General features: G+C 29.7%; 1 protein-coding gene across 1 annotated transcript in view; it reads right to left on the bottom strand.

Moving 5' to 3' along the window:
• The window catches only part of Glut1 (Glucose transporter 1), a 258,641-nt gene that overhangs the window by 8,429 nt on the left and 232,489 nt on the right, over positions 1-17,723 (bottom strand). Inside the window, 8 exon segments of the mRNA XM_036359051.2 lie at positions 5,339-5,442; positions 10,373-10,512; positions 10,935-11,138; positions 14,581-14,703; positions 14,762-15,039; positions 15,306-15,584; positions 15,658-15,782; positions 15,936-16,192. Of these exon segments, the coding sequence (XP_036214944.2) occupies positions 5,339-5,442; positions 10,373-10,512; positions 10,935-11,138; positions 14,581-14,703; positions 14,762-15,039; positions 15,306-15,584; positions 15,658-15,782; positions 15,936-16,192 (1,510 nt within the window).

Raw genomic sequence — 17,723 nt, 5'->3', positions numbered from 1 at the left:
CCGAAATGAATGTTCAACTCCCTGAAGAAGCTTGTACTCCGGAGCTGTATCTCTAACGCTAGTCTTGGGCGCGAGAAGGTTTTCTGCCTTCAACATTTTCCTGAAGCTTCAATTTATCCAAGAGAAAGCTCCCTGGATCCACATTTCCTCCGAAGGAATTGGTGTAGAGTAAGAACTTCCTGAGATAGGCTCTGCTACTCACTGTACCAAATATTTAGAGTAGTTCTCCTTAAAATATTATTTTCTGTAATCCCTTTTGGTCCTGATGATATTAGTGTTACGTACGTAGTAATCCTAAAACAGCATATGCTGTTGCCTAAAGTCATTTTCCTTAACTAAAATACAGTAAAGTAAACGTCTTCTAAACAAATAGTTCGGAAGTTCTTCTATAAAAGTTACCTCGAATCTTAAACCGAAACTCCAAAATACAAAATCTCTCTCTTTACCTACCTTGAGGATTAGTCAAATAAGTATGAACTCAATTCGAATTAAAAACTTCCCTTATATAACACCTAATATCTAGGATAAGAAATCCAAAATAAAAACACTATAATAGTTCCATAGGCAAGAAACTACGAATTTCGTGAGGATAATTATAGTTGCTTCTAATCCTTTCTTTCAGCTGAGCCCTACCGCATATTGTCCCACTGTAGCGATAGTCTAGAGTCTACACAAACCATATAACCTCAAAATCCATACCAAAGCAAACCTTTGCCTCACATTGTTGTTGTTGTCGTTAAGTAAACGTTAAAAATTTCTACAATTGTAAGTAATCTGAGTTCGTTTCGGTTTGTTCTGTTGATCTCAGCAAAATATTTTCCGATGAATTCTGTGATATGGACGTATTGACGGAATCGTACCTGGGATCGAAGCTGGGATCCGATACCCATTCCAACTATTTCGAAACTATGGGGGAAGGAAATTTAACTTAAAAATATGAACTGAAAGTTTCGGCCTTGAATAAGACTTTCAGTGTAAATGAGCATATGGCGGTGGTAAAAAGGGGTCTTGAACTTTAAAATATATTTGTCACCTCCTTCATACTGAGAAAGACTTTGTGCATAAAATTTGGCAGCTTCAATAAGTTCAGTGGTTTTCATAAAAAAATATAAATATGCATAAGTCGAGTTTAGTTACAAGCGGGGTTTTTTTAATTGTAATGCTATGCTTTCGGGAGCAGGTTAACGGCAAACCTTTAAACTGGCTACTCACAACTATACGAATTGATTTTGGTTAGAAAAATTTTGCAATAAATTTTTACAATTAAAACTTTTAAAAGCTAAGTTAAGCTATTTTTCCTTATGCGATACATATATGAGCCTTATGAAAGCAAAAAACAAATTCATAACATCAGACTTTTTTACACTCTGTTAGGGTAAAGGTGTAAATAGGAGATTTTCACTGTTGCCACTAACTTAGCGGGGTATTGTATGCGAATGCGTGAGTGTATGTGTATGTGTGTATGCTTTTGTGTGCATTAGTCTTCTGCGGCTGCTGGTGTCTCTTTGTTAATCAAAAATTTTCTTTATTTTTATTTTTTTTATATGAATTTTGCTGTGAGCTTTTTGTAATTGTTGGTGAACGTGAAAGTACGACAACTGCAACGGAACGCTACCTGACATTCTGCCGTGCGCCGAATGTCGCCGAAAACTGTCGCGATCAGACGCATACTCGTAGTGGCACTTGCGCGCCGGCACGGGCGTGTGTATGTTCGTGCCGTAGTTGGTGTAACAGGTCGAACTGCCGGCCAGACTCGTTGTCGGACCCAGAAGATTTGTGCTATCGCTTAGCGGATATGGACCCATACCTTCAACCGTTAATGAGAACGAGGTGGTTCCAAACACTTCTTAGTTAGATATTTGAATTTTTATATATGGGTCGTTGGGAATTTTCAAATTGGAGTTTGGAGTGGGAAACAATTTCATTGTGTGTGTGTGTTTTCAGTTTTTTTTTTAATAATTTTTTTTTTGAATATTTTTCAAAAATAATTTTTTGAAAATTTTGAAAATTATTTTTTGAAAATTTTGAAAATTATTTTTTGCACATTTTTATTAAATTTTTTTATTTTTTGATGGTATGTAGCCCATACAATATTCATTAAGTTCCGAATTTGTTTTTTGGTGAACATAATTTCATAGGTGTTTTTGCTTGATGAAAATGTGCGATTATTTGTTTTTGTGTTCATTTGTTTGACACAAAATTTATAACGCCAGATTGGAGCATTGATTTTCCGCAGACGCATTTGTTGTTTTTGCATATATGTTTTTGTAATATACAGTTTTTCCAATAGTATAACCCAGTAAGTTTGTGATATCATGCATTGAAATATTTTACCGTAAATCAAGTAGTTATGCCAAATTTTTTGAAAAATATAAAGAATAATTAGTCGATATTTATTTATAATTTATAAGAATTAATGAAACAACACGAAACTACATTTTTCTACGAAACAAAACACAACATATAAGACAATTATGTATGTAAGTTATTTTTATTCAAACGAAAATCAAAAAAAAAAATAATTAAATTAATAAAATGGAATTCAGTGAGAAAAAAAAAATTTGAGTAGAATTCGACGAAATAACTAATAAACTTAATTTTTGAATGCAACATGGCGAAAATGTTTAGTATAGTAGAGTTTATTTTTAGAGAACCAAGATAAGTGTGTACATTTTTATGCCCTTTGGAATTCACAAAATAACAGTGGTTATGATCCTGATCGTGGCATTATGTGGATAGTTATGCTGTGAGCGAAAAATTTTGCTCTTGTTGCTGTTTTCCATTATTTTATAAAGCATTAGGCACATTCCTTTTGACAGCTTGAAAATGGAAGAAATCGAGTAATAACCACGCCCAGATTTTATAAAAAAGTTATGTTGAAAATAACTAAATGTGTGAAAAGCCACTAGCGAAAAATGCCAGAAGCATTCAATTTAATCGTAAAGATAGGTTGGTTGGTGCAAAAATTGGACAAAGATCCTAGCACCGTCTACTTTTAGGTGAAGTCCTATTTACCGGCAACTGACCAACTAATTTGAACCGAATTGGGTATATAATATCATTTGTTAATATGTTACAGTTTGAACTCTCCATAGAATACAATTTTAACTTCCATCATATTTTTTCATTTTAAATAAATGAATAAACGGAGCATACCGCCTCAATCCCCCATATACAGAGTGTGTGGATCTCCGAGCTTATAGCTAGCTTTATCCCAAAAATATAAGTCAAGTTGCGAGATTTTTCGACGGTGTTGGCGTCGTTTTTTTGAATAGAATGTGCTCTGTGGTGTTAAAATTGTGAAATTTGCACAGTATTTCTCATAGCTTCCAAAGGCCTAGCGTATATGCCATATACAGGGTAGCTCACAAATTATGCTACAAAAACAAACCGTAATAAATTTTTTTCTGTGTGAGTAATCGACTTTGTTTTTCATTTTATTTGGCAGGTTAATATTTAAATTTCTTTAAAAATTAATGCATGGGATACCGAAAAGAGGGTTCGGATGGTATAGTGGTACCATGCTTTGGAGTTCGTCATTTCCGTCCAAAGGGAATTCAGACGGGATTTTGGCGGCAGGTCCCGAGTAGATGGTCCATAATGAGGTTAGTAAACATGTTTGCCGAATCTGTAAGTATCGCAAGAAGACCACACCATCGAGTTCCGTACATTCGTGTTCAAGAAACAATCGCAGTTGCATCGTCAATTCAGACAAATCCAAAAGTTTCGACTCAACGTCCCATTTTGATCTACCGGAAATGTAAGCAAGTAAAATTGCCGTATATGGAGTGAATCAAATCCAGAAATAATCCACGAGATGGAATTTCACCCAGAAAAAGTCACTATGTGGTGCGCAGTTTCATCAAGGTGTATGGTCGGGCCATACTTCTTTGAAGAAAACGGTGTAACAGTAACTGTCAATGCGCAACGTTATATAAAGATGTCGAGTGAGTTTTTTTACCTAAAACTGCGTAAAAACATATTCCTTAATTCCAAATTAATATCAAGAAACTTCACTTTCCGCTGGCCCCCAAGATCACCTGACCTGACTGCACCATACTTTTTATATGGTAAGTAGATATCGGTAAAAATGCAATTGCACAAACCTCATCATTTGGACTGCATATGTCGGGCAGAGGTCGTAAAAGAGTTGCTTGACAACGTAACTCAAGACCCTACTCATTGAGCAAACACATAAATATTGGTGACGAGATGAGAGTTTATGTTTATGACGTCGAAACTGTTCAACAATCAACGCTCCAAAATGAGCCGAAACCGAAAAATGCAAAATTCGCCGAAAGCATCCCAGTGCTGGCTTATTACAAGCATATGTAAATAGCATATATAAAAAGCGTTGGCATAATTGTATTGACTCAGCAGTTAATTTTGATGGCGATAATAAAGATTTTTATTAAAAGTCGTGAAAATGTTGACTGACAGCCAAAGTCCGGCGTAAATTTGATCAGATGGACGAATTCTATAAAAACATGCTTGACATTACTGTTGAGCGGTCAAAAAGGCAAACTTGAGCTACTTTTGAATGGTTGCACGTCAAAGCGCCTTCCGAAACTGGTTCTCCAGAGCGGATTATTTTTATATTAACCAGTATTCAATATTACATTTTTTTACACTAATTTCCCTTTTTCAAAATTACTTAAAATCATCTTCTGAAATACAAATATTAGCAATGAAAGTTATTTGAATTATCATAAAATTAAATTTAAATATTGTTTTAATTAAAGCTATACATACAATGACATATAGAAGTTATGACAATGATTACTACAGAAAAAAAAAACTCAGCGGATTATATATGCATGTATATAAAAACGGTTATAATAAATGAATGCAACTAATTTGTTAAATATTTAAAGCGTTCGTGATTGATTAGTAATATTACTATAGAACTATGTATGAGCGAATGAATGGTGTGGCAAATTGTTAGTAATGAATTTGTGTAGGCTTCACACGTTGAACGAAAATATATTAATTATAAAGTAATTAGTTTGTTAATTTTGTAAGTAGTTAATTGCACACGTGACACGTTTACATTTTTACGAATACATTCTGCACAACAACATATTGTTTTTGTTTTTTTTTTTTTTGTTTTTGCTTATGCTTTTGTTTTTAGTATAACGAATATATCTCTATATATAAGTATATGTGAGTAGAACTTTGTTAATTTTTCTTAAGTAAGTGTAGTTATATTTAGTGGATCTTTGTTGTTAATCGGTTAGTTTATTACTGTGTACACGAACACAAAAACGACAAACAATATGGTAAAAAACGAAACCAACAATTTGGAGAAATTTTAGAAAATTGATTGTTTGATTCTTACGTGAGTCATGTTGGGTCTTTTCCTCAGATACCATCAATGCGGCATGTTCGATGCCAGAATTCATACTTTGTGGCTCCAAGCTATTTGTGCAGTTTAGCATACTCCTGAAATTCGCACACTCTACGATTATGTTTTAAGTGTATAGGATTTTCTTTTTAAAATTCTAAATTTTGTAAAATTTCAATTGTTATTGCGTTTTTGTATGTGTGTTTTTTTTTTTTTTTGTTTGGTTTTGATTCAGTAGTGTGACTAGTTTGTGTTTGTTGTTGTTCGGTGTTTTTTTTTTTTGGTTTTGTGAACTTTTTCTTATGGTATAAAGGGATCTCATTTCTGAATATGTTTGTTTCACTGTTAGTTTGTGTTTTGTATGAATTTACTCTGTAAATGTGCCTAGAGTTTGGTTAGCGAATATGATTTTGGTGTATACCTGAGCAGTTGTGGAATCTGTGGTTCTGTGGATTTTATAATCTTTCAGTTGCTTTTAAGAGGTCTCTCATTCATTTTTTTAAAACCGTTATGCAAGAGAATGCGTTACAAAAACAAAGGTTAGATTAAAAATAAATTAAGAAGTGTTTGATCATAACCTCGAAAATAAATTTGAAGGAAAACAAAATTTGTGAGACGAAAATGCACAAAAATATAAAAGTTGATTCATGTTAGTTTTATATTATCAATTACCTTTTTTAAGACCTACATTAATTCTAATGTAAAATTTATTGTAACCTAGTTTTCGTTTGAATTTTAATCTAATTCAATTCTACGTTAACTTCAATATCAGTTTAACCATTTCATTAATATTATTAAAAATTTCATTTGAATGGTAAGACCAAAATTTATTTTAATATTAATCTAATTTTTAATTTTAAATTTTATTTTCATATTAATTTTAATATCAATTTTAATTGTAATTTCCCAATCAGTATTAATTTCAATAATTATTTGCGTTTTAATTTTAATTTGTATTTTAAAATCAATTTGAATTTATTTTCGTCTTAATGTGAATTTTTAAATCAATATTAATTTTAATATTAATTTAAGTTTAATTATAATTTAAATTTATTTTCAAATTTGAATTATATTAAGATTTGATTTTTAATTTGAAATTGAACTTGAATGAATTGAATTTGAATTAAAATTTGGATTTGGTATTTAAATTTTAATTTTAATTAAATTTTGATTATAAGTATAATTTTTATTTTATTTTTAAATTTTAATTAAATTCAAATTTATTTTGAATTAGAATTAGAATTTGAGTTTGAGTTCGAATTTTTCTTTTAGTTTTATTTATAATTTTAATTTTAATTTTAAATTTAATTTAATTTAAATTTTATATATAATTTTTATTTTAATTTTAGTTTAAAAATTTTTTATTTTAATTCTAATTTTATTTTAATTATATTTTTATATAATTTTTAATTTTAATGTTAGTTCTAATTTAAATTTAATTCTAATTTCAATTTTAGTTTTAATTTAATTAAATATTTGTTTTAATTTAATTATTTATTTTAATTATAATTATAATGTTAATTTTATTTAATTCTGTTTTTAATTATAATATTAATTTTAATTTTATTTTTATTTAAATTGAACTTAATTTTAATTGTATCTTGATTTATAGTTGAATTTTGATAAGAAATTAAATCTTTAATATAGTAAAAAATTTAATTTTTAAATTTAACTTCTTACTTTCCATTTAAGCTAATTTTAAATTTATTTCGATTTCAATTTATTTGTATAATTTTTAATTTTAATTTAACCTTATTTAGTTTCGTTAGGATTTTTTTTGAAATTTCGTTTACCTTGCCAATGTTTTTAAGATAAATAGAATTAAAACACAATTTTTCCTTAAATTTATTTTAATTGTGATTTTGAACAAGACTTAATACAAACAGAAAATAATTTAGAAAAACTGATGCATTTATGTACTTTAAATATATACAAAAATAAATTGGATATTTAGAAAAAATAATTATGAGAAATCAAGTAATAAAATCGGACGTGTATTTGGTTTTGTGATTCACTGTTGTTTCGTGCGCTCGTCTGCCGCATGGCGAGGGGGGATTTCAATATCGGCAGTGGAATCGCTTTGTCTGTGCATGGATTCATCATCGCTACAGGAGAGGACGTGAATGTAACGGAAAATATATATTAAAAAAATATAAATAATAATAAAAAATAATAAAATTTAACAAAAGATAATTTTTTTTCCAAAAATGAAAGGCATAGATTATAAAGATTGTGTATAAACGTTATATTTGATTAAATTTTTTTTTTTAATTTGTATATTCTTAGAGCGCAGTTGGCAAATCCTTTCCAGCAAAAATATTCAAGCTTATAAGTATGCAAGTGTAAGTGTACGAGTTGGAGGAAATGTAGAAAATGAGAATGCATGAAGAAACAACAATTTATGAGCACAAATTTCACCTTTCAACGGCTCATCGATAATGAAAATTTGAGCTGAATGACTGAGAATTTGGAATTTTGAAGAGAATATGTGAATAATTAAATATATATACATTAGAATTTCAATGTTTTTTGATGATAAATTTACGTTGAGAGTGACACGAAAGCAGGCATTAAAAGCATTCAAAATCGTCAAAAATATTTAAGGAAGGCAATATATATGTAAGTATATATTCAATATAGAGAACGAAAAAGAAACGAGTCGTAAATATCATTGTATTAAGTTCACTAAAGCGTTTCATGGAGAATATTCCAAAACACAAACTACAAATAACGGTGGTTTAACTACGGCAAAGGTATGGCCAGTTAAGGAAGTTGAAGATGTAAAGAGTAAACTAAAGAGAAAAGATAAACTCTATGCTAGCAAATTCTCAGACTAATTCGCATAGTTTTTAATAATAATTGTTTTTAAAAGTTTTTAAAGCGTTTTTTTAAATTTTCATAATAATTTTAAATTTTAAAATTTCTCTTCATCTAAAAATTTGTTTTATTGAGAACAGAAATTTGTGTTTTTGTATTTTGTTTCATTTTGTTGTTGTTTATCATGCAACTTACCCATACAGTCTACTATCTCGGAATGTCCTTCTGTGTGTTAACGTACGTTATTTTATTTATTTATTTTTTTTTTTTTGTTGTAAACGGTAATTAATTAATTTTTGTTTTATTTGGTGTACGGTTGTTTAATAAAATTTGTGGAAAAAAATTAATAGAAATCTCAAATTTTATTTCTCAGTGACAACATGACAAGCAAATGCGTTATAAAATTAATATAAATTTATTTTAAAAAATATGAAGTTTGTAAAAAACTTAAAGGTTATAAAATATTAATTAATTTCTAAATTAAGGTCGTGCAAATGTTGGCTAAAGGAAATCATAGGAAAAAAAAAGAACCGAAGATGTTATCGCGTATATGACTTCGCCGTCAAGTGAAATAATTTGTTTTTGTAAAAAGGCATAATATATACATTAGTATTAAGTAAATAGAACTCGAGTTTTAGCTATCGAGAAAGCTTAAAAAAACAGAGTTTGACTGTGAAAAGGCAGCTAGATGTGGAATTAATTAGCAATGGGTTTAGGTTCTCTCAACTGGTAAAGTTGAGTGGAATTTGTTCAAAAAAGGTTTTGCTCTTTGCCCTTTAAAAGATCATATTTAAAGATGAAAATATATATTTATATTATAAATACCAATCATTAGAATACATTTCTAAGGATACATTTCTAGAGAGAGTGACGAGAGAGAGTAAGGTTGCAAACCTCACAGAAAATTCTCAGCGTATCAGAAAAGTCCTCTATATTTTTGTTGTAGCCGTAGAGGGCATTTTTCAAATAGTTGTAGAAAATACCGCGGAATTGATAGTTTTTGCTGGTATATGGTATAGAAACTCCGGTCCGTTTTGGTACTGAACATAAGACTCTCGTTAGAGCAGTGTATTTTCTTTAAGAGATGATGATTTCTAAATTATCTCAATATTTTGCCTATCTAAAATGTGTTCGCAGATCTATGGATGGTTGTATTAACGGAATAAATATATATATAATATAATACCTAAACTACTAGTTCCTATGGAAATTTTTTTTACGCTATAAAAAATGCACCTGTGAAGGGTATTATAACTTTGGTGCAGTCGAAGTTACCGTTTTTTTGTTTTTGAGAGAAAATTAAAAAAAAAAAATTCTGTCGGGAAGTCTCGAATATATAATATATAATATTTGATTTAAAAATGGATCAGATTATTTCTAACCAGTCACGAGGTATTACAGAGACTTACTAAGTGATTTTGAACTGTGCAAAAGTTTTTTAAATGTCTAACATATTAACATTACTCAGTTTATATCGATAATTTGCCAACAAGGTTATGATGCCAAGGAGTGTTTTCATACATATTATATTAGTGACACGTCGTATTAGTGACAAATCGATTAATTCTCTAATAAAAGACAACTAATACATGTGAAATGATCCTGATGACATTATTAAATATTCGCTTTCCTTTTATTAGCAGCTCTCACTTGTTGGCTCTCTCGCTTTCTCTTGCTTTAACTTTATCTGCTGAGGCTTCACTTTAACGAGGTTAAGTATTAAAGTGAACAGATATAAAGTAAAGTATAACGTAATTTTTTTTATTGAAGGTATTTAATTTTTTCTTCCTACAAAAAATCGTTGTTATCGTACTGCGTATACAATAAAAAAATATCTAATCTATTGATGCGCTTTTTACATTTACAAATTATTTACACTCAAATAAATCACATTAAACAATTTACTAATTTCGACTTAATCGTTTTTTCTTTGAAAGTTTAACAACAGTATATTCAAATTGAGATAATGAAATGAGAACCTCTTACACTTCAATATTTCTTTTAGTATAACTCTTAAGCACTGTCAAGAAATAAGTATCGGTGATATGGAGTTAGTATTATTACAATTATAATTGGCAATTTGACTGATATGATGAGAATAAGTGTATGTCTTTGGCAATTTTTAATTAATTACTCATAATTATAAACAATTTAGCTCAAATATAAGTATATTTATATGTAAGTAAATATTTTATTAATCGGTTTTTATACCTTCCATTTCCGTGTCGGAACAGCGCGCATATCTCCTCGAATGTCTTATTCTTAGTCTCAGGAACCTTCTTGTAGGTGAATATCCAAAATATAGCTAAGAAGACGCTAAACGGCAAGAATGTGTAATTCTCCAATTCAGCCTGTGGGTGGGGTTAAACAAATTTTGTTTTAGAAAGTTATGATTTTTCGTACCAATTTTTTTTTTATAATTTAATAATAATAAATAAAATTAAAGTTTTAATGAAATATTTTCTTTAATCTCTTTTTTATAATTATTTGTTATAACAATTTTTCATACAATAATATATTTTAAAATATTTTTTATGATATTCGTTTTATTAATAATTTTTTTGAAATGTGTTTTTTATAACAATTTTTTTAGAATTATTTTTTGTTTTTATACATTTTTTTCAATATTTTTTTTCTAATATTTGTGTTTTAATAAAAAAGTTTTTTTTTAATTAAAAAATAGTTCTTTTTTATACTTTTATAATTTTTTTTTTTTAATTTTTTTTTAATTTTTTTTTTTATAAAATTGTTTTTTTTTTGTTTTTTACATTACCTTCAAACTGGGGAAACCAATGCCGACAACAAAGTTCGCCATCCAATTGACTAATACAGCAATCGCCATCGCGCTGGGTCTGGGGCCTTGTGAGAACAGTTCTGCCGTGATCATCCACGGTATGGAGCCAGGTCCAACAGCAAAGAAGACGACAAAGCCGAGCGTTGACACCACCGACAGATACGACATCCAATCGATCATTTCCTGTACATAACCAAAAAACTCCTATACAAAACGTGTAGTTACCGATTCTCGATGATTTGTAGGCTTTTTCTTGTTTCTTTTTTCGTTACGTTTGTTTTGTTTTTGTTTTCCAAATGTAATTTCAACAAATCAAAGAGAATAAAATATTCATAAAATATAATTTCAAATCAATAAAACATAAAATATATTAAGTAAATGATGTAACTACGGCGTTTTTGTCTAGAAATGGTATTGTTAACTGTTTCGAAATAGTTTCAACACATTAGCGCTTTGTATAATACTCCGTTAGCCTACAAAAAGTCCATACAAAGTTGTTGCAAGTTATATGTTGGTCATAAAATAGGGTTCTCTGTACAAAATAATTTTTTACATTGCATTCTTTGGAGGCCTACCGCTACGGACGCTTTCATTACCTGCGCTCCGTGCGAAAGCTATAAAAGTTCAAAAGCTCAAAGCTTAATTAAGTTCTGTACAAACAACTGATTATTTAAAAGAATTAAATTGTTATTTAATTATAATCGATAACTTTATTCTTTTTACAATTTGTTTGAAGTTTCTTTATTAATTCGCTCATTTTTTATTAATAAATGTATTATTATTTCGTTAAAATGACTTTTAATGTAGTGTTTGTTGCTGCTCGTGAAGCTTCAGCTGTGTGTGACTTTTAACAAAGTGTTCATATCTTTTTTCAAAATTTTTAATATATATAAAATTAACCGTTGCTGCAGCTTGTGTTTGTTTGTAAAAATCCTACTCAGTGAAATTTCGACATTTACAAAATGACTTACGCTTGCATCTCTCGCTTTACATACATACATATGTACATATTGCTATATATGCATATTTAGTGTTTTTATTGTTGTTGGTGGCGGCAATTAGCGTTTTGTGTATAATTTGCTTAACAAAAAATATTTTGTAAAAAATTTCAATAATTTTATTGTGTGTTTGCTTTTCTGGAACAGTGCATATAAATGCTTTCTTATTGCTCTTTGCGTGGGTTCGTGTTTTAAGTCTTTTATTTTGATTTGCACTGCTTGCCGAATTGTTTGGTTTTCAAGTGCGTAATTATTTCAAATAATAAAAAAAGAAATGAAATAAATAAATTAAATTTCAAATAATTTGTTTGCGCTTATAACTGTAAATTGCGAGCAAGCATTGCTACATACACACTCAAAACGAGTAATATTGTATGTGGGCGTAGTAAGCAATGCAGTTGGGACACAGTTGCAGCGTAAAATAAATTTCTGTTTTAATATTTGAGCTATAAAATAAATAGTAAGCACTGAAAAAGCTTAAATTATTTAAATGAAAATAATTTAAAGAAAAATACATTTTTTTGTAAGTGTGCTTTTTTCGCTGAGGGTAAAAAGCCTGCCAAGTCGAGAATTTTTTTCATTTTGCAGGGGAACAGACATTTGAATAAATGAGTTTAGCTGTGGATTTTCTGGTGAAATAGATTTTTTCTTTTTAAAATTATTTTTTTATGCGAAGAAAATATTTTTTTTTAATAAAAATTTATTTAAAATATAAAAGTATATATCAGTTATGTCATAATGATTTAAAAAAAAGCTAAAATTATTTATTTCGCATTAGAAAGTGACTGGTCTACGACAAGTAAAGTCAGATGGCCTCGCATAATTTACTGAAATGTTATATACCATCAGCTAAGGACAATAAATTCCAATGTCAAAAGTATTCATATCGTAATTTAAAGCTCCTTTTAAAGCTTAATTGGTATTTATTCTTGCTTAGTATGAGAAAATATAAAAAGAAGATTTATGAATCCTATTTCGTGACCTAGTCTCCCTAATTTAATCTTCTTATAAAGAGAAGATACCGGATTGTCGTACAAAACTAAGCTCATAAAAGCAAGAGCTTTCACAAAAAGTTCTCGGAGCTTGTGAAAGACTTTAAGATCTGCTGTTATACCTCCTTTAACTATTTAAATAAGTATCGCAAAGTAACTTTAAAAGTTCTAATATTTTAAAGCTTTTTTAAAGTTTTTTACTTATCTCATATTCTCCCTCAAGTAGGGAAAAAGTAACTTTAAAAGCTTAAAAAAGCGTTTGAAAGCTTTCTTAAATAGGGCTCGGTTCTTATTTCATAGCTTATTTGCGGGCTATAAATCTCTATATATTTTTTAATATAATAACGCTAGCTTTTATTTAATACGTGGAAGCATCTGTAAGTAACACGGTAACTGATCTGACAAGCTTTTCTAGACTTAGGACGTTAATCAGATGAGAAAAATTGCCAGACTTGAAAAAAGTCAACTTAAATTAGTATTTTTGCTTTATTGCTTTTGAGAAATAGTTTGGTATATTTCTTAATCGATCGGATTTTTGTAAAGCGGTTGAGAATTAGAAAACTAAATATCAGTTTAATAAAATTTTGGCCATGATTTAAGCTATTTGTGAACTTTTGGAACTACGTTACTAATTAATAAAGTTGATGAGAATTGCATAAAATTTTGGTGTTTAATGAAATTGTTAGTTTGCTCTTCGCTTAACCGTTGTCTATGATCGTATGTCTGGACTTAAATATAGATATTTGTACTGATAATTAATATATGAAATTGTTTTGTATTTTTAGACACACTTTAAACTCATTTATTCAAATACTTAACCTAAAAACGTAATACAGTGTAAATAACTCACAAATACTGAAGCATGCAAAAACAATTATATCAGATGAACTAAAATTGAAACAAAATAGCTTTGTGAAGACATTTAAAGCTGAGAAAAATCAACGAGTGCTAGAATTGCAAGCAAACGAAAAAGTTGCGAACTCAAAAAATATATTTTATGCTTTGGAAATATTTGAGAAATCAAAACTATTATACTGAAGGGAAATTTTATTTCATTCTTTTTTAAAAATAGACGAAATTTGCAAAGCGTGCACATGCGTTTTCATGATATATTTTATTTATTATTGTTGATATTATATTTATTTTTAGGTAAGAACGAGTCTATATCATGTCATGCTATAAATTATTCTGGGTATTATAAAGGTCATTTTAGGTAAAATGATTATAAATGTAGTTATATGTTTAATTAAAAGCTTACTAATATTTTTTTGGTATATTCAAAATAAGTTTGATAATGAATGACTAAATATTCGAAATTCTGATTTTACTAAGCATTCCTATGGCATGCAGTAAAATTGCCCGTAAACGAACAATTCTTGTTCAAAATATTTTTCGAAATAAAAAAAGAATTTTCAAAATCACAGAAACTAAATCGGCGACCTTTTATATAAGACGAGCATAGATATTATTATTTAATTTTTCTAAAAAATAAATGCTATACAAACCACATAGACTCTTAACAAACGGTAAATGCACGTTTCTTAAAAATTTTACAATTTCAATACTTGCCCTTCGCTGTAAGTGGGCCAAACATTCTTCGAACCGAATGTTGGCACAACTCATTTGTTTACTTGCCTTAATTAAAAATGAAATCGTTATGAATATCGAGAATATGAACATGCCACCTAAACCGTATAGCTGGAGTGTTCGACGACCGGTACGATCCATTAACGGTATTGAGACGAGCGTCATTAGCACCTGTAAAAATATGAATACATTTCACCAGAGAAGTCAATCGAAAGCTGTGCGTTCAAACCATTATGGCGCCGATGCCTATCGTTGAGAATTTAGCGCTCTCCTCCGTCAGGCCGGAACTCATGAATAGCGATGTCGAATAGTAGAGTACCGCATTGATACCGCTAAATTGCTGACTCAGCTGCATAACAATGCCGATAATCAATGGCGGTCGTAGTGTGGGCGAACAGATGAGCTCCATGGTGGAAATGTGGCTTTCGGTTTGTTGAGCGCGTTCTTCGGCGCGCATCTCTTCGATGTCTTCCTCAACCGAACTCGAGGCACGTAGTCGTCGTAACGCTAGAATCAGAAGTGTATTTATAGGCTTGAGAAATAATTGAAATTGGCTTTGTTGAATTTACTCTCGCCCTAAATGTAGGCAACCTTTTCGTTTTTATAAAGATAACGATACTATATGCTTTGTTAGTATAAACTTAAATATGGACTGTGTCATATATCTTTTCAGAAAATAAAAACAATTTGGCGTTACTGTGTAGCAAAGTCTCATACCTTGTCATAAAATTGTCGGATATAGTAAATACCAATAATATTAGCTGTCAACTTACCTCTTCGGGCTTCCTCCTCCCATTGTTTCGTTATAAGCAGATATCTGGGCGATTCCGGGCATACCGGCAGTAATATTAATTGCAATATTGCTGGACATATGGCTAGACCAAGTAAAACTGGCCAGCCATCATTAGTTCCTAAAATTTGTTCGATTCCCAACACTTGGGATAGTAGTAAACCTATTGTCACAGCCAATTGATTTACAGTACCTAATCCACCGCGTAAGTTCAGTGGCGCTATTTCGGAGATGTACATTGGCACCAATGATGTATTAAGACCTACAAAAATTAATTTAAAAAGATACCACACATATTTAACGCGTACATTTAGAATTTTGTATAGATAACGCACCGCAATTAACACCAATAATAAATCGGCCAAGGAATAACATTTCATAGGAATGACTAACTTTGGTAAAACCCATTAGACAAGCACCCGATATGCCAAGTACATTATTTAATAATAATCCGCCTTTTCTGTAATACAATAAAAATGAGTCAAGTGATTACTTTTAATTAATTCTTCAAGTAATTACTTATAAAATTATAGTAAATGTATGTTTACAATATTTATAAATAAGAACCGCAACATACTGACTCACTTTTTTTCCGGGCATTTTGTGCACTTACCTGCCGAAGCGATTGGCCATCCAACCGCCGCTGAAACCACCCAACATGCCGCCAATGGCGAATATCGACACCGCCACCGAGTACAGCTGTTGTATGAACTCCTCGCTAATATCCTCACCATAACGATCCTTGTATACATCCTTCATGAAATTCTCAATATTCTTTTCGGGCGCATTTATCACACCGGTATTGTAACCGAACTGCAACATACCCAGCACCGCTGAGAATATCGAGTATGTTAGGAAGAAGGTAAGACCCTGTATAAATTGGAGAAAGAGAGCGAAAAAAGTAGGCAATGTAAATAATGTAAATTTCTTAAAAATTTTATGGAAATGTGCGCAGTGGAATATAAAAAATTAAGCTGAGTGCAAAACTCAAAATATAGAAAACATAATATAAAATAATTTTATTACAAATGTTAAGCCGAGTAAGTTGTACCAATGTGAACACGAGGTAATGAAGTGATTTTGTTGCTTCTAGAAAATATCTGATAAAAATTTGTTATAGTAAAAATAAAATTGTTTACTTTTTAGTTCTTCGGAGAACAGCTTATAAGTGAAGAATTTTTAATAATGATGATAACATCCAAGGAATTATGGTCTTTTGTATTGTATATAAGACTGATTTCCAGCGACTTTAAAAATACTTATCTTTTTTGTTATTTAGTTAATGTTTTTAATCAAATAGTTGTCGTAGAGTCAAACTTCTTAGCTTAGCAACTTAAAAAGGTGTGTAACCAAGCTAGAAAAGGTTAAGTGCTTGGATTGTAAGATCAATTGGTTGTAGTTTTGTCTACTTTGGATTCGGCAAATTGCAATAAATTCATAAAAGCATGAAAACTTCAAATTCCAGAGTTATCTTGAAGTTTTCGTGTTAGATATGCTTTTTAGACATACGAAGCTTGTAGGAATTAAAATCCCTATTCTGTGCACTTGAAAAATTCAAAAACTTGTAATTTGTCAAGACTTATTTTTTATTCAGTGACCTAACAAAAATTTTGCGTTTTGCATTATTCTGTTCACCAAAGGTATGTGGAAAAGCATTGCAATCTTAAGCTTTATATTATATCAAAAACGCCGCTAACAAACAGCATTTTTTTCTAAATAATATTTTTAATAAATTATCAATTTATTGTTAAGTTTCAAGTGCACAGAATAGAGGTCTAAAACTAGCTTTAACATAAAAAAGGTTTAAGCTTACAGTAAACATATGAACCTTAGCAATGAAAAATCTTCATAAACTTCTCAAACATTGTAGATTTTTAGAGATTGCTAGGACATTTCATTTTCATAGCTACTGAGGCAAACAAGATTTGTAGGAATGAACTCCGTACGAAATTATGTTGCAATCGCTGTAAACTTATAGTGGAGACACGAACCTTAGCAAAACTAAATGAGCTGAGAATAAATATTTATTCATACAGGTCAGTGGCTTAGGCTTTTCTTTAACGATTTTTGGAAGAGTAATTCTTCGAACAGAAAATTCTCGACGATGGGCATATAGACTTGGTGCTTTTTCCAAAAAGCTGTAATTGCTGTAAAATTATGTAAAAGTAAACATTATAAAAAAAATAAAAATTATAAAAAAGGCTATAAAATATTTATCAAAAAATAAAAATGCAAAGTAAAATACAAAATCAAATATTTATTTTTATTAGCTTTTACATGAGTTTTTGAATTTTTCCAGCAAAAATTATTACATAAAATTAATTATAAATAATTAAATAAAGGATTATGAAGAAGCGGTCTGTATTGATAAATGACATTATGCGCTAAACTTTGTTGTCAT

This window comes from Bactrocera oleae, chromosome 6 (genome assembly GCF_042242935.1).
Source record: "Bactrocera oleae isolate idBacOlea1 chromosome 6, idBacOlea1, whole genome shotgun sequence".
In the NCBI taxonomy this organism is placed as follows: Eukaryota; Metazoa; Arthropoda; class Insecta; order Diptera; family Tephritidae; genus Bactrocera; species Bactrocera oleae.
Note: the sequence above shows the minus strand (reverse complement) of the source record. Positions and strands in the feature narration are given on the sequence as shown.